Below are 23,807 nucleotides of genomic sequence, written 5' to 3'. Positions count from 1 at the left end.
CTTAAACATGGCGGGACTGGGCCTTCCCCCAGCTCCATCCCCTTTGCCAGTACCTCCTCTTGCCCTAACTCTGATCCGTACCAGCATTCCTGCATTTCTGAAGCCCCGGAGCCCCAGTGAGCTTGGGAGACAACATCTCTCCCTCACACCCAGGATGTAGTCCCCAGGAAACCCCACACCCACTCTTGTCCACCACCTCATGTGACGGACCCTCCTTGGGGACATCCAGTGCTGCGTTTGTGTCCCCAGCCCCCATGACCCTTCTGTTCAGCCTCGCTCCATCATGAGCTGGAAAGCCACTTCCTGCCCACTCTGGCCGGTTTTAAATCCCTGGGATACTCAGGAAAGTTCTGACGAATTGAATTGAACAGAACTGGGTTGGTTGTGAATGTGAGCAAGGGGGTGTTCTCCACCGAAGACATGGAGACCCACCATGGTGTCCACTCTGAGCAGACCTGGTGATCTATCTGGTCCACCTCTTAGGAGGATGACCTTCTCCACGTCAGTGATGAAAATGGGCAGTGACACGAGAGGCCCACCTGGTAGCTGGTCTGGGCAGCCTCCTGAGCCACTGCTTGGACTTTAAGGAGGGTGACCTTCTCTGTATCTATGGTGAAGGGGGGCAACTCCACCACGAAGGTTTCCCAATTCCTTGTAATGAGAAACACCACAGATGGGGGAGGAAATCAAGGAGGAAAAAAAAAAAAAGGAAGATATTGAGCTGAAATGCTCTTGTCGCGCAATCTGGGCACTTGCTTTCGGACGAGGAAGAGACTTAGTTGTCAGACCGGCCAGATGTGGGAGCGTCAGGCAGCAGCATGGAGGAACACAGGTTGGCAGGGGCGAGCGTGGTACGGTGGGCTGGTCCGGTCCCCTTGATCCTGGGGTCCTCCAAAGTGTCAAGTCACTAGGGGACCTTTTCCTGCCTCTGTTGCTGCTCCAGGCAGCTGGCATTCCAGGTGGGCGAGAACTTGAGGGTGGGCAGTAAAAACTGCTGGGTGAAGGGCACCCAGGTGAAGATGGTTATTGGTGATGGGTACGTCTCGTAGCACGTGAAGCTGCACTGTAAGGTCTGAGTGAGTCCCAGGGACCCAGCCAGCTTGCAGTGAGCGTGTGTGGAGTTCTCTGTACAAGCCTGTGCCTGGGACATGGCTTGGATTTAGCCCAAAGGCTCGGGTGGGCCGCCTTCGTGGAGCTGTGTGTCCTGCAGAGCGGGTGGCCTGCCCAGGTTACAGGTGCTGTTGAAGAGGGTGGCGTTGCATTCTGTGTCTGTGTGTTGCCCGATCAGTGATGCGTGGCACCCCAGAAGCACAGCGAGATCAACATGCCAGCTTGTGCCAGGGACCCCCGTGGACCCGCGCCCCTGCAAGGTGTTTCCTGTGTGCCTCGAATTTGAGAGATGTTGTTCTGAGACAAGGTCTCAGCGCCTTCTTTCCAGCTGACATCTGTGTAAAGCTGAAATCTTTAAAAGAGGAAAGAAAACCCAGCCTGGTGAAAACCAGAAGAAGAGGGAAAGTGGGTACAAAAGGCAAAATAGGGCACGATTCCATTTACAGGAAACAAGCAGACGGGCAACTCCACAGAGACAGACAGTGGGTTCACGGTGTCTGGGGGCTGGGGCGTGGGCTGGGGAGTGACAGCTCATGCGGACAGGGTCTCCTTTAGGGGGGTGAGAAGGTTCGGGAACCAGCCAGAGGTGGTGGGATACACAACATTGTGAATGTGCTAAGTGCCGCTGAGCTGTACGTTTTAAAGGGCGAAGTTTATACCATGTGAAGTTTGCCGCGACTTTAGAAACCATCAAGGCAACAAATAAAGTAAAAGAATGAGATTTCACGGGGCTTTGGTCTTCCGGCCACTTCTGCGAGGGTACCAGGAGCTGCCTCGTAGGACGGGGTGAGAATTAACCCAGGCTCCGTCTGCACATGATGCATCATAGCACTGATCTCATGCTCTGCGCGAACCGTCCTCTGGAGGTTTCTCGCCATCCTCGACCCAGAGCGGGGGGCTGCGATGGACCGCTGATCTAAAGCAGCGACCTTTGGGTGGATTTCTGTGTCCCTCTGTGGTGTGTGAGAACTTGGCTGTTTTTTTTAAAGTCAAGTTTACAGAAGTTTCTGGTTTTGCCCCATCACAGTGAGCAAGAAGCCAAGGCAGTTTCGGTTCAGAGGAAGCTGAATGGGGAACTGCGCTGTAGGGTGTCGATCAGTCTAAGATAGTGTGTATCCTTGGGTACCCGCTGCGTGTCCACCCCGCTTCCCAAGGCAGGTACGATGCGAGGCACTAAGGGGGAGAAAAGTGCACCCAGGAAGCTGACGGGACAGAGGGCCAGGTGATGGGCGCAGGTGCTGTAACCGCTGAGGATTAAGGTGCTCCGGGCTGTGGCCCTTCCGCGGCCCATCCCCCGCCCTGTTAAGTGAGGCCCAGCTCCAACCGCAAGGGCAGTGCACAAATTGCGGATGTGAAAATCAAGGCAAGAGTCGCTGCGGGCGTGCACTGACCCAGGAAGGTCCTCTCTCAGAGCCTCTGGGTGCCCCGGCCCCAGCACAGAGGACCGGGGACAAGACCCAGAGGAAAGCTGGGTGGTCCGGGGTCCCGTTCGCAGGTGGAGGAAGCTGGGTGCTTTCCCATCGTGGGAGAAGGGCAGGAGATGTCAGGCGGGTGGGGAATTTGGAACAGGTCGGCTCTGTGGTTTTTATTTCCTCTCTGATAGCAAGTGAGGTCCCAGGGGGCGGGGGGGAGTTGGGGGCAGGAATCTGAGGCTGGGTGCTTGTCTCCAGGTGTGCGGTGGCCCAGGTATGCACACCTGAAAAAGGGAGTGGGTGGGGTCCTCCATTGTTGGGACCCAGCCAGGAGGAGATGGTGAAGGTTCAGGGAATCTATTTCCTTTCTCCCTCCTCCCTCCCTTCCTTCCCTCCTCCCTCCCTCCCTCCCTCCCTTCCTCCCTTCCTTCCTTCCTTCCTTCCTTCCTTCTTTCCTTCCTTCCTTCCCGGCTCCAATAGATGAGCCAGTCCAGCCTTCGACAGAGGAGGTGGGAAAGGAGGCGCGTTCATGGAAACAGCGAATTGAACGCAGGAGGTGCTGGCGGCTTCTTAGCAGAGGCAGCTGGGGTGTGAGGAGAGGGTGTCCGGTGCCCGTGGAGCACCAGCAGGCTCGGGACACTCCTGAACACGTCTGGGGGGGGCGGGTCCAGGTGATAACGGGCCAGGGGGACTGGGCGTGTGAAGGCAGCTGGGGTGAAGGGGTCTTTGCTGGTGGAGATGGCTCACGGAAGTCGGGAGGTCCCCCTTGTACAATGGATGCCAAAGTCACCCAGGGTGACACAGGCCACGGAGGAGCTGGGCCAGTGGTCCGCTGATGGCGGGTCCTGTAGGCCCGAGAGCCTTGGCGGAAGATGGAGGAGCCCCCTTGGTGGGGCTGGAGCCCAGGAGGGAGATAGGAGAATGTGGAGAAGGAGGTCCAAGGGGTCGGCGTGCTGGGCATAGTGGGAAAAAAGCAGAGGCAGGACAGGATTGGATAGAGAAGGAATGAATTAGGGAAATGCCAGGAGGAAGGAAGGAAGGCCGGGAGGGAGGGGGGGAGGGAGGGGGGGAGGGAGGGAGGGAAGAAAACTTGTGGTCCTTTCTTAGGGCAGCCCCCAGTCAACTAAAACACCAAGAGACAGAGGCTGCGTTTAGACCAATAGACTCCATAAATGCAAGGAAATTACAGAAAATATGATCGTGCCCCATAAAATGCAGAGAGAGAGGGCCTCCAGGAAAGGATGAAGCGTTAGAAGGATGGGATTCTGGGAGCGCAGAGAGGTGAGGCGCGCACTGGCAGAACTCAGCGCCAGAGAAGGAAAGGCCACATTCCAAGTCACAGCGACACCAGAAAGTGAATCACCACAACCAAAGACACTGTTGGGGAAACGGTGAGCAGAGTCGTAGGTGCCACCCCAGACCCAGCCGGAAGACCAGGTGTCTTCTGTGGGGTGTGGCTTTATCGGAATAGAGCATGGTGCTTTTGCAGTACTATTTTTTGGTAATGTTAATTGACTTTGTGTAAGGCAGTTGTAGGTTTACAGAAACATTAGGTGGAAAGTAAGGGGATTCCTACGTACCCACTTCCCCTACAGAGAGTTCCCGTGACGGACACCATTCATCAGTGTGGCACATGTCTTACGATTGATGGGGCAAGTTGGACGCAGGATTCTTGACTCAAGTTCATAATTTGCATTAGGGGTCAGTCTTGGTGTTGCACATTTCATGGGTGTGGACAAACGCATGATGACCTCTATCCGTCATTATATATAGTGTCATGCAGAGTAGTTTCATTGCCCTAAAAATCCCCTGTGCTCCACTTCTTCATCCCTCTTCCTCTCTTAACCCCTGGCAACCATTGATGCTTTTATTGTCTGCACAGTTTTGCTTTGTCCAGACTGTCACAGAGCTGGAATCATGCACTACAAGCCCTTTTCAGATTGGTTCTTTTACTCGGTCACATGCACTGAAAGTTCCTCCATGTCTCTCTGTGTACTGACTGTTCCTATTTTTCTGTTTTGTTCCTAATGACGCTTTTTAATTGTTGCAAAACTCGAGTTTTAAAAAATATTTTAAGATCTCAAAAAATGTGTTAATATCATAAAGGAAACCTGAACACGCATTTCTTGTTCCACTCTCCCCAAGTCCAGTCTGATTAGTAAGAGAGAGTCAGAGCAATGAGACACAAAGCAAAGGGGCTGTAATTTTCCCCAAAGCATCTTTTATGTAAAAAAAAAAATTAATAAATTTATTCATTTATCTTTGGCTGCATTGGGGCTTCGTTGCTGCGCACGGGCTTTCTCTAATTGTCGCGAGCGGGGGCTACTCTTCGTTGCGGTGAGCAGATTTCTCATTGCGGGGACTTCTCTTGTTGCGGAGCACGGACTCTAGGCGCGCGGGCTTCAGTAGTTGTGGCTTGCGGGCTGTAGAGCGCAGGCTCAGTAGTTGTGGCTCACAGGCTCAGTGGTTGTGGCTCGTGGGCTCTAGAGCGCAGACTCAGTAGTTGTGGCGCACGGGCTTAGTTGCTCTGCGGCGTGTGGGATCTCTCGGACCAGGGCTCGAACCCGCTTCCCCTGCATTGATGGGCAGATTCTTAACCACTGCGCCACCAGGGAAGCCCCCCAAAGCATCTTATAATCACCGTGATGTGGCAACCATGGATTCATGGGTCACCTGAGCCACGAATTCCAAGTCCTGGTCCCCGTATGGTCGACAGAAAACGTCCCCCAAAACACCCATGTCCTAATCCCTAGAAACTTTGATATGTTACCTTACATGACAGACAGGACTAAGTGAAAAGTATTGAGATGGTGGATTATTCTGGATTATCTGGTTGAGCTCAGTGTCATCACAAGTGTCCTTATAAGAGAGAGGCAGTGCTGTGATGATGAAGAGGCTGGAGTAATGCACTTTGAAGATGGAGGGGGACCATGCACCCAGGAAGGAGGTGGCTTCCGGAAGCTGGAAAAGCCAAGGAAACGCGTTCCCCTGTGGAGTTTTCACAGGGAAGCAGCTCTCTGCCACTTCCTTGATTTTACCCCAAAGGGACCCTGTCAGACTTCTGATCTGCAGCACTGCAAGAGATGAAGGGCGGAGTTTTTAAAATGCCAAGTCTGGGGCTTCCCTGGCGGCGCGGTGGTTAAGAATCCGCCCGCCAATGCAGGGGACGCGGGTTCGAGCCCTGGTCCGGGAAGATCCCACATGCCGCGGAGCAACTAAACGGCCTGTGCGCCACAACTCCTGAAGCCCACGCACCTAGAGCCCGAGTTCCGCCACAAGAGAAGCCACTGCAGTGAGAAGCCCGTGCACCACAACGAAGAGTAGCCCCCGCTCGCTGCAACTAGAGAAAAGCCCGCGTGCAGCAACAAAGACCCAACACAACCAAAAATAATAAATAAATAAAAAATTTATAAAAAAAATAAAAAAGAAAATGCCAAGTTTGTGGGAATTTGTTACAGGAGCACAAGGAAAGTAACACAGTTTTCTTGGGGGGCAGGGAAAGCTCCCCGGTTTCCACGCTCTGTGGGGAACTGTACATCCACGTCAGGCTCAGCCCCTACAAACTCATGACATGTGTCTGATTTTGTGTCTGTCTTTCTGCTCATTTATCAACTTCCCTCATCGGGTGTGAATAACGAAGGGATCAAAGTGTGAAGCAAGCTCGTCAGAGAGAGAGTCTCCTAGCATAAAGATAATATAAATAAGTCACAGAATGTCCTTATGTATCAATATTATTTATAAAATTGTTCATACAAACATGTATTATTTCTATATAATTCACATTATATTTACAATTTTATATGAAGATCTCTATTATAAATGAAGAGATAGATTTTATAATTAATGCATAGGGGAATTATATAATAATGTATATAAATGGCTTATATTTTCTTTACATAGACCATCCCTGCTATTCTGTTCCCAACTGCTTTTAGCTGCTGCAGGGGCTATACCTGCTTTTAGCACAGTCTGCTCTGGAGAAATAATCCACTCAATTTGTAAAATGTGTATCCAGCGCCCTGATACCCATATGCTGGGGATGCATTTCTGGGGATAGAGAAACAGCTATGGCTGGGGGCTTACAGTCTCTTAGGGCAGAGAGAAAGACACTGCCCAGAGGGATTCCCATCCACAGACTCTGATAACCACGTTGGAGACTCAGGGTTTGGGTTTCCCCAAATGCACTGCATGGAGGGACCCTCATCCTCAGGCTCTGGAGGAAGGATGCTGAAGGGTCAGGTGGAGGGTCTCCCAAGGGTCTCCCACTGCATGAAGGAACCCCATCCTTGGGCGCGGTACATGGCCTTTCATTGCCTTTGACTTGGGAGTTATCCCCCAACCTCCCAACCCCTGCCACCATGTTACAGACCAGGCAGGTGGGCAACTTGCCCAAAGTGATTCAGGCGGTAACAGGGAAGACTGGACGTGGTGCTCAGGCTTGAGGACAGGCTCTTGGTTCTGGGGCCATCTCTGAGGCTTACTGAAGCCTGAGGACCCTCTGTAGCCAACAGTGACCCAGGCTGGCCAGGTCACCATGCTGACCATCACCCTGGAGAGAGTCCTGTGTTTTTTCCCTGGACATCCCGCCAGGGAAACACCCCTGGTCTCCATGTCCAGACCCCCATGAAAGCTGATTTTCTCTTCCCCCAGCACTTTCACGTCCCTCGGTCAGCCCCCTGTGTGCCCTGGCGATGGCCGTTCTACTCTCCATGCTGCTGGTACCCTCACTCTTCCTGACCCAGGACCAATGGGATAAACGTATGGATGTGCTTCCCCTCTCCCCGTTGCTCCCATTCCCATGACCCTGGGTTCTGGGGGAAACATCCCAATGCCTGCATCTCATTTCATTTTATCCTCATATGCAACGGTCAACCGGCATCACACCTCCTGTTGTGCTCCCCCTGCTGGTGATGTGAATTCCCCCCCACCCATTCTGCAGACACAGGTGATGGTGGCCGACTCCCTTTACTATGGCAGGATCTGGATAAATAGCCTTTGCTGCTTCCTGTCTTCGTTTATTTCCACAGTGGACATCTCCCCTTGCAGAAAGGGCAGGAAGGAGAGGTGGGAAAGGGGTAGGGGGTGATGAGGGTGTGTGAGAGGGGTAGGGGCACAGTGATTCCCAGCCCTGATCTCTGCTCACAAGATGTGAGATGCATTGGTTAAGGGAGAATGGAGACGGGAGAAGAAGGGTAGTTTCTGACTCCTGAGGCTGTATGTTTCAGATCTTCCAACCGTGGAACAGAACTCCAGTCTAAACATGAAGTTTGACCCAAAGACAACAAAATTAACTTGGGACTGCCAGGAAAACGCTACCTACGGGGAATGTGTGTTGATTCACAAGGAGAAGGGACAGATTAAAAAAAAGGTAAGATGGATTGGATGTGCTCGATCACTGTTCTTTGGAGAGCTCTCGTCAAGCAGGACAAATAAAAAACATACGCGTGACACTGGGACACATCACAGACTCATGGTTCGAAGTGCACCAGGAAAGTGCTGCTGTGTCCAAGATGTGTCCAGAAGACCCCATTCTTCTCTCAGGCATCCCTATTCCAATTAGCCTGGGGGCTCCTGGCTGCCTGCAATGGCAGCCTTTTGCTCAGTTGGTCCACCTGCAAGACTTAATCCTGAGAGAGAAATAACATTAGCTCTGCCTGTTCAATGGAAATAAAGTAAACAGACTGACTTGGATACAATGTAAACGTGACACCTGTGAGAGAACGGTGGGTATGAGATAGGACAAGAAAAGTCAATCCCATGAAAGAGGGTGTGAAGTTCCCATACAGTTTAAAGGGATGAGGGCTCTCATATTAAAAGGTGAGCTCTGGGACTTCCCCTGGTGGCACAGCGGTTAAGAATCCGCCTGCCAATGCAGGGGACATGGGTTCGATCCCTAGTCCAGGAAGATCCCACATACCGCAGAGCAACTAAGCCTGTGCGCCACAACTACTGAGCCTGTGCTCTAGAGCCTGTTCACCACAACTACTGAGCCTGCATGCCACAACTGCTGAAGCCCTCGCTCCTAGGGCCTGTGCTCCACAACAAGAGAAGCCACTGCCATGAGAAGCCCACACACCGCAATGAAGAGTAGCCCCCGCTCGCTGCAACTAGAGAAAGCTTGCACACGGCAACGAAGACCCAACGCGGCCAAACATAAATAAATAAAATAAAATAAAAAGCGAGCTCTATTCTGACCTTTTGAAGGCTGCTAGTTGGCGTCTTGCCAAAGAAGGTACCTGGGGGAGATGTCACAGAGGGAGGTGGATGTCATCACAGGGTCAGGGTAGGAGCAAACAACCAGGATGTAACGAAAGAAGACTGGTTCTTAATTCACTGGCTGGTGACATCTTTTCAGGTCAAAGACAAGGAATGTCAGTGCACCTTTCAGGACTGTTCTCTCCATGGGGGAGTCACGCTCACTGTCGAAGTAAATATCAACCGAAGACGAATTTCAGAAACACTGGTCTACCTGAACCCAGGTAGGGAAAACATGGTGGTGATTCTTCTCCTTCCCACATGAGCATCAGGGTACATTCCCCCACTTTTTTCTGCTATATGGAGATAGAATTGACACATAGGAATTGCATATATTTAAGAGGTATCTTTGGTGGGTTTTTTGTTTTTTGTTTTTTTATCTTTTGGGCCATGCTGCGCGGCTTGTGGGATCTTAGTTCCCAAACCAGGGATTGAACCTGGGCCCTCAGCAGTGAGAGCGCAGAGTCCTAACCATTGGACCCCCAGGGAATTCCCACATTTGGTGTTTTGATGTACGTATACTTTGTGAAATGATTACCACAACTGAGCTATTAACGTATCCATCCTGTCAAGTAGTTATTTTGTTTGTTTTGTGGTGAAAACCCTGGAGATCTACTCTCTTAGTGACTTTCAAGTGAACAATCCAGTATTTTAACTATAGTCACTATGTTGTGCGTTAGATCCCTGGAACTTACTCATCTTACAGCTGGATATTTGTACCTTTTGACGAACATCTCCCCATTTCCCCCACCCTCCCTAGCCCCTGGAACCCCCATTCTATTCTGTGTTTCTATGAGTTTTCGTTAGATTCCACATATAAGTGAATCATATAGTATTTGTCTCTCTCTGTCGGATTTATTTCGCTTAGCATAATACCCCCCAGGTCCATCCATGTTGTTGCAAATGGCAGAATTTCCTCCCTTTCATGGCTGACTAATATTCCTCTGTGTGTGTGTGTGTGTGTGTGTATCACATCTTCTTTATTCATTCATCTGTCCACACAGACACTTAGTTTATTTCCATATCTTGGCTTCTGTGAATAATTCTGCAGTGAACATGGGGGTGCAGATATCTCTTCGAGATCCAGATTTTATTTCCATGGAATATACACTCATAAAAAGGATCGCTGGAGGGCTTCCCTCGTGGCGCAGTGGTTGACAGTCCGCCTGCCGATGCAGGGGACACGGGCTCGTGCCCCGGTCCGGGAAGATCCCACATGCCACGGAGCGGCTGGGCCCGTGAGCCATGGCCGCTGAGCCTGCGCGTCCGGAGCCTGTGCTCCGCAACGGGAGAGGCCACAACAGTGAGAAGCCCGCGTACCAAAAAAAAAAAAAAAAAAAAAAAAAAAACGATTGCTGGATCATATGATAGTTCCATTTTTAATTTTGGGGGGAATCGCCACACTGTTTCCCATAGTGGCTGCACCAATTTACATCCCCACCAACAGGGCACGAGGGTTCCCTTTTCTCCACATCCTTGCCAACACTTGTCATTTCTTGTCTTTTTGATGAGAGCCGTTCTGACAGGTGCGAGGTGATACCTCATTGTGGTTTTAATTTGCATTTCCCTGACAATTAGTGATGTTGAGCATCTTTTTAGGTACCTGTTGGACATTTGGATGTCTTCTTTGGAAAAACGTCTATTCAGATCCTTTGACTGTTTTTAATCAGATTATTTGTTTTTTAAAAATTTGTTTTTTGCTCTTGGGTTGCTTGAACTCTTTTTATATTTTGGATATTAACTCCTTATCAGATACATATGGTTTGCAAATATTTTCTCCCATTCCATAGATTGGCTTTCCGCTGTGTTGATTGTTTCCTCTGCTGTGCAAAAGTGTTTAGTTTGATCCAATTCTAGTTTTCTACTTTTGTTTTTGTTGCCTGTGCTTTTGGTGTTAAATCCAAAAAATCATTGCTGGGACCAATGTCAAGATGTTCTTTCCCTATGCTTTCTTCTAGGAGTTTTACAGTTTCAGGTCTTATATTTAAGTCTTTAATCCATTTTGACTTGATTTCTGTATGTGGTGTGGGATAAGGACCCAATTTCATTCTTCTGCATGTGGATATGCAGTTGTCCCATCATCATTTAGTAAAGACACTAATCCTTTCTCCCTGGTGTGTTCTTGGCAGGTTTATCAAATATCAGTACACCGTTAAGTGTGGGAATTTATTTCTGGGCTCTCTACTCTGTTTCAGTTATCTCTACGTCTACTTTTATGCCATCATAGTACAGTTTTACTTACTGTAGCTTTGTAATATATCTTGGGATCAGGCAACATGAAGTTTCCAGCTTTGTTCTTCTTGCTCAAGATGGTTTTCACTAGTTGGAGTCTTGTGGTTCCATACGAATTTTAGGACTGTTTTTTCTTTTTCTTTAAAGAATGTCATTGGGGTTTTGATAGGGGTCACATTGATCTATAGATCACTTTGGGTAGTATGGACATTTTAACACTATTAATTCTTTCAGTCCATTAACACAGGGTGTCTTTGCATTTATCTGTGTCTTTTTTCATTTCCCTCATCAATGTCTTGCAACATTGAACTTACAAGCCTTTCACCTCCTTGGTTAAGTGTATTCCTAGGTACTTTACTCTTTTTGTTGCTATTGTAAATGAGATTTTTTTTTCATAATTTCTGTTTCAGCTATGTCATTGTTACTGTGTGGAAATGCCACTGGTTTGTGTATGTTGATTTTGTATCCTGCAACTTTACTAAATGTATTAGTTTCAATATTTTTTTTGTTTAGTCTTGGGGTTTTCTACGTATATGATCATATCATCCGCAAACAGAGATCATCTTACTTCTTCCTTTCTGATTTGAATAACTTTATTTCTTTTTCTTGTCTAATTGCTCTGGCTAGGACTTCAGGTACTATGTTAAATAGGAGTGGTGAGAGCGGGCATCCTTGTCTTGTACAGGACCTTAGAGGAAACGCTTTCAGTTTTTCTCCATTGAGTATGACATTAGCTGTGGGATTTTCATATTTGGCCTTCATTGTGCTGAAGTAAATCCTTTTTATACCTATTTTGTTGAGAGTTTTTATCCTGAATGGATGTTGAATTTTGTCAAACACTTTTTCTGCATCTATTGAGATGATTATGTAGTTTATCTCTTTCACTCTGTTAATGTGGTGCATCACGTTGATTGATTTGCATATGTTGAATCATTCTTACATTCAAGGGACAAATTTGACTTTTAACATGCTGTTGGATGTGGTTTGCTAACATTTTGTTGGAGATTTTTACATCTATGCTTATTAGGGATATTGGCCTGTAATTTTCTTTTCTTGTGTCTTTGTCTGGCTTTGGTATCAGAGTGATGAGTGATGCTGACCTCAGAAAATGAGTTTAGAAGTGTTCCCTCTTCTCTTTTTGGGAAGAGTTTGAGAAGAATTGGTATTGATTCTTCTTTGAACCATGAAGCCATCCGGTCCATCCCCCTTTAAACTCCATGTACAAATTATTTTGTTTCTGTCTCTTCCCAGGTGGGGAGGGCACAGCTGCCCAAAACTTCTCCTGTCTTATCTACAATGCGGATTTCATGAACTGCACCTGGGCCAAGGGCCAAGCAGCGCCCAATGACGTTCAATATTTTTTGTATATAAGAGACTCAAAGTAAGTGTTGACCTCATGTAGACAACCCTGAGAAATACAGTAAAGAAAGAAATATGCCCTGATTGTTCTCTGAACACTTTGGAATCTTACAGGAAAAAAATCGAAAGAGAATGTCCTCATTACCTAAAAGACTCGGGAACCCACGTGGGGTGTCACCTCCAAGACCTCTCGGGATTAACTTCGTACAGTTACTTCCTGGTTAACGGTACCAGCCAAGAAGCAGGAATCCAGTTCTTCGATTCGGTTTTGCTGTTAAAAGAAATAGGTGAGAGCAACCACCTGTGATTTAACCACTGCCTAGTAGGTCTGACAGAATTTGCATTGAAATCTGCGTAAGTTTCCTGGAGATGCTGTAACAAATGACCACAAACTGGGAGGCTTAAAACAATGGAAATGTATTCTCTTGCAGTTCTGGAGGTCAGAAATCCAAAATCAAGGCATTGGCAGGTTTGGTTCCTTCTGGACTGTCTGAAAGAACTTCTGCTCCCATGCCTCTTTCCTAGCTTCTGGTGATGGCCAGGAGTCATTGGCTTATGGATGCATCATTTCAATCTCTGTCCACATGTCCACCTTCCTGGTATATCACAAATCTCCCTTCCTTCCTTTTATACAGACACCAGTCCTTGGATTTAGAGCTCATCTTATCCAGAATGACCTCATCTCAAGATCCTTAATTACTCAGTCAAACATGTCCACAAATTAGAGAGACAGCCACCCGAGAAGAGCAGGCATGGTAGCTCCACACCCTTTGCCCATGCCTTGCCCTATGCATCTCTTCTGTCTGGCTGCTCCTGAGTTATGTCCTTTTATTGTAAAATAGTGATCTAGTAAGTAAAATGTTTCCTGAGTTCTGTGAGCTTCTCTTGCAAATGAATCAAACCCACGGAGGAGGTCAGGGGAATCTTTGATCTATAGCAGGTCAGTTGGAAGCACAGGTGATGACCTGCACTTGGGATTGACATTTGAAGTGGGAGGACTGAGCCCTTCACCTGTGGAATCTGACGCCACCTCCAGGTAGATAGGGTCAGAATTGAGTTGAATTGTAGGACACCCAGCTGGTGTCAGAGAATTGCTTGGTGGTGTTGGGGGTCGGAGGGAAGTCCCACACATTAGAACTGGGTGCAGAATCCTAAGTCCAGATCACAACGATAGGCCAGAGGAGTTATATCCCTTACTTTTTTCTGAGCTGGAAAATCCAGTGTAAGTATCCTAGGGATAGAGCATCTCATCTCTAAATTTAAAGACGATCAGATCTACTCGATGTGGAAGTGGAGTCCATGAGATTCACAGTCACAAGAGAAGCTTCACACAGCCAAGCTGTCCAAACAGACCTTCAAAGATTCCAACAACAGAATTGAGTCTCAGCTTTTAGAATGGAACAGATGCCCATCAAAATGCAGTCAGATACAGAACTCCCATCCTGTTGATTGCTGGCATGCACCGTCATGGGGTCACTGTTTGGATATCTGTTCAACGATGAAGGACACTGAAGTTCCTTGACCTTTTCAAACATGCATCAACTCCCCCATTTGGAAACCATGACTTCGCTAGCTCCATGTGGACCCAATTCCTCCAAGCCCCCATCTTTCCCTCCTTCCCTCCCTTTGGGTAACCTGCTACAAGGACAAGTGTACACCCAGTTGAATCTACCCAGATGCCACCTCCTCTTTCTCTCCTTAGAATGTGACAGTCCAAGCCCCTCCACCCATCCTGGACCACTGTGAATTTACTTCTTCTTCTTCTTCTTCTTCTTTTTTGCCAGCTCTTTCTCTTCTTTCTAGCGCTCTGCTCCAGGCTGGTCTCTTGAAGGTACTCCCGTATGCCAAACAATGTCTTCTCTTGAACGCCAGCCCCTCTTTCTACCTGCAGGCTCCCTGATCCCATAGGATAGTCCAGGCCTCTTAAGGCTAAAGTCATTTCAAACCAGCCTCTCTCCTGCCCTCCAAACCCATCACCACCTACCTCCCCAGGTCTTCTTTTTCTAAAAATTTTATTTATTTTTGGCTGCGTTGGGTCTTCGTTGCTGCGCGCGGGCTTTCTCTAGTTGCGAGGGCTACTCTTTGTTATGGCACACGGGCTTCTCATTGTGGTGGCTTCTCTTGTTGTGGAGCACGGGCTCTAGGCGCGCGGGCTTCAGTAGTTGTGGTGCATGGGCTTCAGCAGTTGTGGCTCACAGGCTCTAGAGCACAGGCTCAGTAATTGTGGCTCACTGGCTTAGTTGCTCTGCGGCATGTGGGATCTTCCCAGAACAGGGCTCGAACCCGTGTCCCCTGCATCAGCAGGTGGATTCTTAACCACTGCGCCACCAGGAAAGTCTCCCCAGGTCTTGTTGAACCGCAACTTCCTCCCTTCTGCACATGGCGGCCTGATGATTGATATCTTCCCCAAGAGACAACACTCAGACCCACCCCTGCCTCCCGGTGACCTTGGTGAGGCACCATCAATGTTGCAAAGGCAGAACTGGGTCTCCTCTCTGTGGTCCAGGGGAAGCATTCTGGATTAGAGGTGTCTGCTGGGTTCTCATTACAGAGCAATACAACCCACCCAACAATATCACCGTGCACTGCAACGAATCACACTGCTTCATCCGGTGGGAAAAGCCCAGGACCCGAAAAACATTGTCCATCAGGGAGTTCCAGTACCAGCTGGACATCCAGAGACAGGTGAGTGGACACTGCTCCAAGCAGGGCACCACACCTCGAGAAGCTTGGCAGCCACCCCCATGACCCTCCATGAGAACCTGGGGCACATGAGGTGGGCTCAGAATGGGTGAACATCTGGGAAAATTCAGGGTCTGCTCCAAGCCCACCTGGACCCAGTGTAGACAAGGAGGAACCCTCTCCCTATGTCCACCTGGACCCAGTGCAGACAAGGAGGAACCTATGCTCCAAGCCCACCTGAATTCTTATTAGGATCCATAACCAGCTGAGGTTCTAGAAGGAGCCATGAACAGGGGCACCCTCCCTCCTGTGGGCATGTTCCATCCTTCTATTTGGGGGCCACTGCAGGTTAGGGGGGACAGTAGGAGCTCAACCCTTTGTTGGACCCTGACTGTTTTGGTTTTTCCTGACTGCGTTCAAAGGGGGAGATTGGATGAGACCCATGAAAAACCTTCAAAATGGAGAGAAATAAACATTCTATTTTGGTCTGGATTTTTCTTTTTTCTAGAGTAATACCAGAAGCAGTGGAAATCAACTGGTGAGTTACAACTCTGACCCAAAATATCACCCTTGTAGCTTAAGCGTATGATGTTGGGCAATGGACACATGCCAACTGCAAACTTCGTCCAGCGGTGGCCAAGATGGGGATGGGGTAAAAACCAGAGGATGGAGGTTTCCTAGAGTACCGTCCAGTCAGTGATATAGGGGCACCCCCCCCCAGTAGGCCTCTGGATGGGGTCTCCCTCTTCTATCCATGTTGGTCAAGGAAATATTCCTTGGAGTGTCAAGGGGATGATGTCTTCTTCCAAAATTCCTCTCGAGGTTGATCATCAAAGTAATTTTTGTTGATCTTTTCTAAGTTTCACCACCACTCTGAACACAGGATCCTCCTCTGTCCGATGAGGAAGTCGAACTTGGTCCTCTTAACATCATTTACAGGGACATTATCCATCCATGGGTGGGTTCATACCCACTGTAGCTCTTGAATCATTTCTGCATCTATACTTACGATCCTAGCAACCCCAGGAGTGGTTACTCGGAAAATGGCAGAATCACTCATTGTCATTATTCCCTTAAGCATTCCTCCCAAGTTCTCAGGACGTAAAATACCACACTCATGCCCAGATTGGGAGAGTGTGGCTTTGAATCTTTCACTTCAGTTGGGCAACTGAAAAGACACCCGCATTCTGTTTCTCAACACAGGCAACAACTCTGTCTAACTTTCTGTTTTCTCCAAAGATTGTGGTGTCTGGTGACTCGGGGAATAAATACAGCTTTCCGAGACCGGGGTTCAGAGCCAAACATACTGTGAAGATCAGGACGGCAGATGCCCGGAAAGCCCACTGGGGTGCCTGGAGTCAGCCAACTGAGTTTGGTACATGTCCCGAGATCATCACCAGACAGATCCTGGCATCCTGAATTCATCTCTGAGCCATTCTGGGAGGGGTTCCTGTCCACCGGCCCCTGCAACACTGTTCCCCTGGCAACAGCAAGGGCTCGTGAGAGGGACCCTTTAAGAATAACTAAGAACCCATCCCTCCTGGTCACACCAAACAGCCGTCACGGTCCGCCCCTGATTGGGATACAGCTCACATCCAAACTGGCTCTGTTTCTTTCTAATCGGGGGAGGGCTAACCTGACAGATTTTGGTTTTTTTTTTTTTTTTGCGGTACGCGGGCCTCTCACTGTTGGGGGCCCTCCCGTTGCGGAGCACAGGCTCCGGACACGAAGGCTCAGCGGCCATGTGTCACGGGCCCAGCCGCTCCGCAGCATGTGGGATCTTCCCGGACTGGGGCATGAACCCGCGTCCCCTGCATCGGCAGGCGGACTCCCAACCACTGCGCCACCAGGGAAGCCCTAGCCTGACAGATCTTACCACCTTCCTCCTTCTAACTTTGATCAGCTGGCAGGAATATAATGGTTTGGCCCTAAAGCCAATCTGATAGTTAAGAGTCTACCTTCCCTTCCATCCAGTCTCAAACACCTTCAGTGTTTCAGCAAGCATAGTATGCATACGTGTTTTTTGTGGTTGTTTTTTTCTGATCCAAGATCAATGCCTTTGATACCTGCCGGTGTCGAATTTATGAAATGAAATAAGGATTCAGCGATATTTCATAAGCTGGAAGCGACAGCTGAGTACCGTAAGGAGTTGATTTGCCGTGTTGCATTTGTCAGCGGGTTCTTAGCCGTGACACCAAAAGCGGGACTGATGAAAGAAACAAATTGGTAAAGCGGACTTCATCAAAAATGAAAACGCTTGTGCATCAAAGGACACGCTCAAGACAGTGAAAAGACAACCCGTGAAAGGGGAGGAAATATTTCAAATCATTTGATGAGGGCCAAGCCTCCAGAGCATATAAAGTATTCTGAGACGCCAAGAACAAAAACACTGACAACCCACTTTACAAATGGGTTTAAAATATGCCCCCCCCACCACCAAAAAAATAAGAATAGACAAAAAGAATAGACTTTTCCCGGAACAGAGTTCTAAACAGACTTGGCTGACATCCGTGTGGCTTTTTCTGGTTTCATTTCCCCTCCGGAATATGCACTTTTGACAATTAACGTATCGCTTAAAATAAACAACGACAGCTTTGTGTAATAGGTCACATTTTATCTGTTCCTATTGAAAAATCTCACAATGGCGGCCCCTCCATCAGGTTATGAGGCTCCTGGTAGAACTGGGATTTCTCATTGGATTGTTAAATATTTACAGACAAAATGTGCCTTATTAGAAAAATAATGTGCTGTAAAGAGCACTTATCCTAAATGACACGCGAGATTAAAGCTTAAGAATAGATGGGACGCCATTTTGTTTAAAACCGTATGCCTGGAAATGTGTATTCATCCTTTTATGGTCCGTTTCTAAATTGAATCCTCGGTCTTTGGGTTGCTGTGTCTTAAAATCGCTTTATGCGTTTTGGACGTGATCCCGGGGTCGTGTTGTCTCACGAATATCTTTTTGTGAAAGTTGCAGGACTGGGTCCTTTCCTTAGATGTCCGTCCTGCTCTGGGCATGTTTCCTCCTCCGTGAGCTAGTGAGGACGTAAGCTGGCTGGGTGGCGATCGCTCATGCCCCGGCCCCCGGCGTACTTGGCGTGTTCCCCTCTCTCTCCCCAGGCTCTGCGGAACCAGAATCCAGCCTGGTGCACGTCTACCTGCTGGTGGTCCTGGGGACCTTCGTCTGTGGCCTGACCATCAGCTGCCTTTTCAAAAGGTAACCTCAGGTCGTCCTAGGTGGGCATCCCCGTGGTCAGCGGAGGGGGCCGGTGTTTATTCCAAAGGCAGCCCCAATCGGCTGGCAAAAAAGAGAGGGCAGCCTGCAAACACCCCAGGCAGTCCTAGCAGCCAATTGGCGTGTGGGTTTTCTGGAGGAAAACTTGTCTGGAAAAAGGGAAGGAAGTTGGAGAGATGGAAAAACACACAGGAGAGAAACAGCTCTGAGGCTGCGTCCGTCAGTGGCAGGAGAGCTGGCAACCAACAAGGGTCTTTCCTGCCCCCAGACTCCTGCCGGGCGCCCCTCACAGCCCTGCTGTGCTCAGAGCTCTGCCCGCCCTCAGCCCCTTGGAGCTTCTGGAGTTCGCAGAAGGTCTCTCCTCCTCTGGTTTTCATTTCCCCCAGCACAAGTCATTCAGCCCCGGCTCCCAGACCACTGCAGTCAGCCTGTCCACGGGCACCTCCGCAGTCATCTTTCCTGTTGTGTGACCCAGGCATCACACAGCGTCTGTGGCCACCGGGCAAACGCTTTGCAATGAACACGCAGACTAAACCTGCATGCGTAGGGCATGACGCACTCTGCAAAGCATGGAGAGATTTTGCACCTGAGACCCTCCTGCAGGGTGTGGGGATGCTGTGGGCGTCCACCTGCGGCCCCTGTCCTGATGCCCCTGTCCTGGTTGGGCGTCCTGTGCTAAATGTCTCCCGGGACCAGGCGAGACACTGGTCTGCCCTGTGAAAGCAACTGTGAGGGACACTGGACCTGGGAGCAAAGAGGCGTTTGGGCAGCCCGGCCACTGGCTGTGGTGACAGGGACAGATCTCATGCCTTACACAGAAGACTTATCTTAAAGAAAAGATGTGTGAGTTTCCTGTAGCTGCCGGAACCAGTGACCACAAGCCAGAGGCTTAAAGCCACAGGCATCCATCCTCCCCCATCCTGGAGAGCACACCTCTGAGGTCAAGGTGTCTCAGGGTCACGTTCACTCCAGAGGCTCCAGAGGAGGGTCCTTCCCACCTCTTCCAGCTTCTGGGGGCTCCAGGCGTCCCTGGGCTCGTGGCCGCCTCCCTCCCGTCTCTGCCTCTGTCTTCCTGGGGTCTCTCCTCTGTGTCTGTGTCTCTCCTCTTCTGTGTCTTAGAAGGACCCCGTCATTGGATGTAGGGCCACCCTCATCCAGGGGGACCTCATCTCAGACCCTTCACTTCATCACATCTGCAAAGACCTCGTTTCCACATGAACTCCCGCCCCCAGGTTTCAGGGGTCAGGAGGTGAATATATCTTTGGAGACTACCTTTCAACTCAGTACAAGCTCTCCTGATGATGTCACAGGATTGGAGGTACCATTCGTGTGGTGAGAAAGAAAACGCCCCTGTGAACATGCAGCGGACTGGGGTGCTGCGGGACCATGGAATATGCTGGTTAAGAGATAGCATTGAAAAGGCATGACAAAGGTGGCCCAATCTGGAACCGTGGGCTTCAAGGTTGGACAAGCCTCCTGGTCTTTAAACACAAGAGACCCCAGACTCCTCCAAGCTGCCGGAGACTGGACATGCCCCTCACTCCCATCCCTGTGTCCAAGGGAGTGAGTGAAGGTTCTAGAAAGACCCTCACAGAGTCTTTCATTTTCTCCATGGTCTAAGCCTGGAGTTGGTCCTTCTGTGATTCTTAAAGGAAATTGTTCTGAAGAAATGAGCCTGCATGGCGTGTTTGCACGTGACATGACAACACGTCCCCTTTGGGTGCAAGAAGGAAAGTGGGCGTCTAGGTCTTTTCTTCACACGTTTCTTGTCTCACCAGGTTCCTAGGCATGCACAGGTTATTCCCGCCAATTCCACGGATCAAAGATAAATTGAGCGATAGCCATCAAGTGGACCACCAGGTACCTATGGGGTGGGGGGCAAGCCAGGATGGAGGAGAGGGGACAGCGACCCCAGAACCTCAACTGTGCCCACCCAAAGGGGTCCACAGGGTGTGGCTGCCATCCCGTGTCCTGCTCCCTGGCCTTCTGCAGCGGTCAGGGACCGGGGTTTTACCTGCGAGCTGAGTCTGGGGAAATGGGGTGCGGGGAGAAGGAGAGAAGGAAGACGGGGAGGGAGAAAGAGAGAGGTAGAGACAGAGTGAAAGGGGTCTGACCAGATCTCCGGGAGCGGACAGCTCCCAGAGAGGATGAAAAAGAACAAGGGACAAGGGAGACCCCCCCCTACGCGACACCCCCCTTGGGTGCACCCATCACATCTGCCTCTCCGTGGGGCGGGGGCTATGTCTACCTACTCCGCTGTCTGGCATCATATCCCCCAGCTGTCAGCTTGCTCACCTCCATTCTTGAGCTGGGCAGCTCTCCTCTCAGGAGCACCGACCCACACCCTCTCCAGGTCCCTGGGACCTCCAGGGGCCCGCCCACCCTAGGGGGCCAGCATGAGACACGTCCCGCTACCCCTGAGCTCCGGGTGGCCCTAGCGTATGTGGTACCCTAGGCTCAGATGTCCCTCCCACAAGCTCGTCTGCCAGCTACAAGATCTGACGCAGAGAGCCGTCTCGGATTTCTAGCTAAACCCCCCATGGCCACTGCTCGCGGGGCTCCTGACACCCCTATCCTTCTCCCCAGCAGATCCTCTGGGAGAAATTTGCACATGACGCGGGAAAAGGTGACAAGGAAGAGGTCTTAGCCGTGGAAGAAGTCACAGAAGCCCCAGCAAATGCGTGAACTCCAGGTGTCTGCATCCCCGGCACTTTCTGGAAGTCGTTGGTTTTTTTACAATTTCTTCTAATGTTTTTTCAATGTTTTGCTTAATTGTTGTGAATGTAGCTTTTTAAAATTGTTTTGAGCATTTTTCTACCTTTCTGTTCTGTTTTGTTTTGGTTTTTTACTCTGAAAACTAATGTGATGTTTTGCAAAGATGCTTTGTAGTTGGAGGGATGTTTCGAGGCCCGTGGACCCTGACCACGTAATGCGCCTTCCAGCTGCTCCAGGGAAACACCACCCCTTCCTCACAGGGAGGGGTCGGAGCTGCTGCTGGCCGCTGGGGCTGGGATGAGGGTCTGTGCCGCCGCCCGCTTCCACTGGCAGAAAATTGACATCCTCCTTCTTTCTCTACTGGCTGCAGTTCAGAAAGGAATGACTTTCCAGTGGCTGCTCTAACAGGACCACAATTGCCGAGTCGACACAGCGGACGCCTACGCATTATAGCTTGTAAGCCCTCCTGCCTGCTTCTTACAGGGACGCTTGTGGGTGATGTCACACCCACCTGGTAATCCAGGACCGTGTCCCCATCTCGAGAGCGACACCCGGGACTTAATCACACCTGTAAAGTCCCTTCTGTCAGAAGGCAACATTTTTATAGGGTCCAGGCATTAGGATGTGGACCTCTTTGGGGACATTTTTCTGTCCACCCCACGGAGCCCAAGGAGGGAAGCTTGGTTGAGCGGCTGTGATGGGCGAGCTCAGAGCCGCCCTCACTCCTCCGAATTCGCACCTGGCCCACTGGGCTCTGTGCCCCCTCCCCATACCTGCCCTGTGCATCCCTCCCACCTGACTTGGATCCTAAGTCAAAACCAGCTGAGTTACATGCTTTATCGTAAGCCAGCAAAGTCTTTGTTTTCAACTCCCGTCTTTGCCTGAGTCCCGTGAGCAGTTTTAGCAAATTATCAACCCTGAGGAGGCGGGTCATGGGAAGCCCTGATTTATAGCCAGTCGTTCCGAAGTCCGGGCTGCCCGGGGCTCCCACCTGGGGGTCTGAAGGGAGTGAGGTCTGGAGTCTTGGGGAGCCGGTTGTAGGTGCTGGAAAATGGCCCAGCAGACCGCACACACCCGCATGAAAGGCAGAGCAGCTGAGCATTTTACTGCACGGATGTCACATCTCAAGAGAAATGAGTTATTTATGTCTGTGAGTCTGTTTCTGCTTTGTATATAAATTCATTTATTTTTTAGATTCCGAAGTGATGATTACCAAAGGAGAAAGGAAGTGGGGGAGGGGATAAATCAGGAGTTTGGGATTAAGAGGTACAAACTACTATACATAAAATCGATAAGCGACAACGATTTACTTTGTAACACAGGGAACAATATTCAATATCTTGTAATAACTTGGAGTGGAAAATAATCTGGAAAAAAAATATATATATATATAACTGAATCACTTTGTCATACACCTGAAACCAACACAACATTGTAAATCAACTAGACTGCCATAGTAAATAAAAATTAAAAAAGAAACTAAGGTCATTCTAATGGAAAAAAATGAGTTCTTGGACTGATGCCCCAGGCACTCAGGACCTAATGCCCCTGTATCCTCTGTGGCCCCCGTGGTGACCGGCTGCAGCGTCCCAGCCCATCATCTCCCCGACGCTCAGGCTGCAGGTGCCTGCCCGTCTCTGCCACCCGGGAGGCCCGGCCTGGACCCTCCCAGAGACTGTGTGGTTTGCACAATGGTGCCCCTGTGCTCACACGAGGGGTCAGCGGCTGCAGAGGCAGACTTTCAGGAACTTTCAGGCCACAGCATTGCCCAACAGGATGTGTGAGGCTGGTACAGCTGGGGTGCTGGGATTGGTCCGTCTCCCCGGCATCCTCTCCCCGTGGGAGGGCAAAGGGTGAGCATGTGCTTCCTGGGGACCCCTCTCGGGGCAGCTGTGTAGTTGCCTAAGTTGCGTCCTTAAATAGACAGTTGAGGCTCTCTGGGTCAGCAGAGACTGACCGGGCACAGATTCACGCCCCGGGCTCTGTCCTAGGATCACGGGGTACCAAGGGGCCCTGGAAGGCGGAGACAGAAGAAAAGTCCCGCCCCAACGGAGCGCTCCTCCTGCTGAGGCAGCCGACCATTGGACAGCAGGGAAGGACGTGGACGGCGTGTGAGTGACGTGATCCGGGGTCAGAGGACTCGGAAGCACCTCGTAGTTGAGGGTGAGCTCTCAGCCCCGTGCTGGGGGGAAAGGGTTCTCCCGGGGAAAACTAAAGCTGAGCCAGTGCTGGCTCTCGTGGAGGCCGGAGAGGGGATTCCGGGCAGGGCGAGGGGTCTCCACACTGCCGGGGACCAGGGAGCAGGGGCAGTGATGGCTGGGTGGGGGGAAATGGGACCTTTGGAGGAGAATCTGGGTCTGGATGTACAGGCCGGAGGGCCGGGGCTGGGGGGAAGCATGGACGGTGTCCTGGGGCGGCAGCAGCAAATGACGCAGACCGGGGGACTAAACACCACAGGCATCCGTCCTCCCCCATCCTGGGGACCAGACGTCTGAGGTCAAGGTGTCCCAGGGCCGCGCTCCCTGCAGGGGCTCCAGGGGAGGGTCCTTCCTGCCCCTTCCAGCTTCTGGGGGCTCCAGGTGTCCCTGGGCTTGTGGCCACCTCCCTCCCGTCTCTGCCCCTGTCTGCACGTGGCTTCTCTGTGTCTGGGTCCCTCCTCTTCTGTGTCTTAGAAGGACCCTGTCATTGGATGTAGGGCCACCCTCATCCAGGACGACCTCACCTCAGACCCTTCCCTTCATCACCTCTGCAGAGTCCCTGTTTCCAAATTTAGTCACTTTCTGAGGTTCTGGGGGGTCCAGAGGTGG

At 50.3% G+C, this 23,807-nt stretch overlaps 1 protein-coding gene across 3 annotated transcripts; it reads left to right on the top strand.

Moving 5' to 3' along the window:
* Positions 1–772: 772 nt before the first annotated feature.
* On the top strand, positions 773–22,292 carry CSF2RA (colony stimulating factor 2 receptor subunit alpha). Of its 3 annotated transcripts, XM_060137501.1 has the most exons (13): positions 773–832; positions 7,173–7,280; positions 7,748–7,890; positions 8,878–9,001; positions 12,261–12,390; positions 12,483–12,655; positions 14,920–15,053; positions 15,559–15,588; positions 16,290–16,425; positions 18,171–18,267; positions 20,064–20,145; positions 20,872–20,977; positions 21,371–22,292. In XM_060137501.1, exons 1-12 carry the CDS (start codon positions 796–798, stop codon positions 20,968–20,970), a joined length of 1,293 nt encoding a protein of 430 aa, XP_059993484.1. In that variant the 5' UTR covers positions 773–795; the 3' UTR covers positions 20,971–20,977; positions 21,371–22,292. The 3 variants fall into 3 exon arrangements, with proteins under 3 accessions (XP_059993484.1, XP_059993485.1, XP_059993483.1); XM_060137502.1 differs by having other exon boundaries at positions 20,875–22,292; XM_060137500.1 differs by having other exon boundaries at positions 20,872–22,292.
* Positions 22,293–23,807: the final 1,515 nt, after the last annotated feature.

This window comes from Lagenorhynchus albirostris, chromosome X, assembly GCF_949774975.1.
Source record: "Lagenorhynchus albirostris chromosome X, mLagAlb1.1, whole genome shotgun sequence".
Lineage (NCBI taxonomy): Eukaryota > Metazoa > Chordata > Mammalia > Artiodactyla > Delphinidae > Lagenorhynchus > Lagenorhynchus albirostris.
This window is presented reverse-complemented; position numbering and strand designations above follow the sequence as displayed.

Excerpts from the sequence above, each read along its gene's own strand:
- CSF2RA (XM_060137501.1), top strand. The coding sequence starts at position 796 with ATGTGGGAGCGTCAGGCAGCAGCATGGAGGAACACAG. Across the intron at positions 9,002-12,260 it reads ACTGGTCTACCTGAACCCAG|GTGGGGAGGGCACAGCTGCC; the intron begins GTAGGGAAAACA and ends GTCTCTTCCCAG. Across the intron at positions 18,268-20,063 it reads ATCAGCTGCCTTTTCAAAAG|GTTCCTAGGCATGCACAGGT; the intron begins GTAACCTCAGGT and ends TTGTCTCACCAG.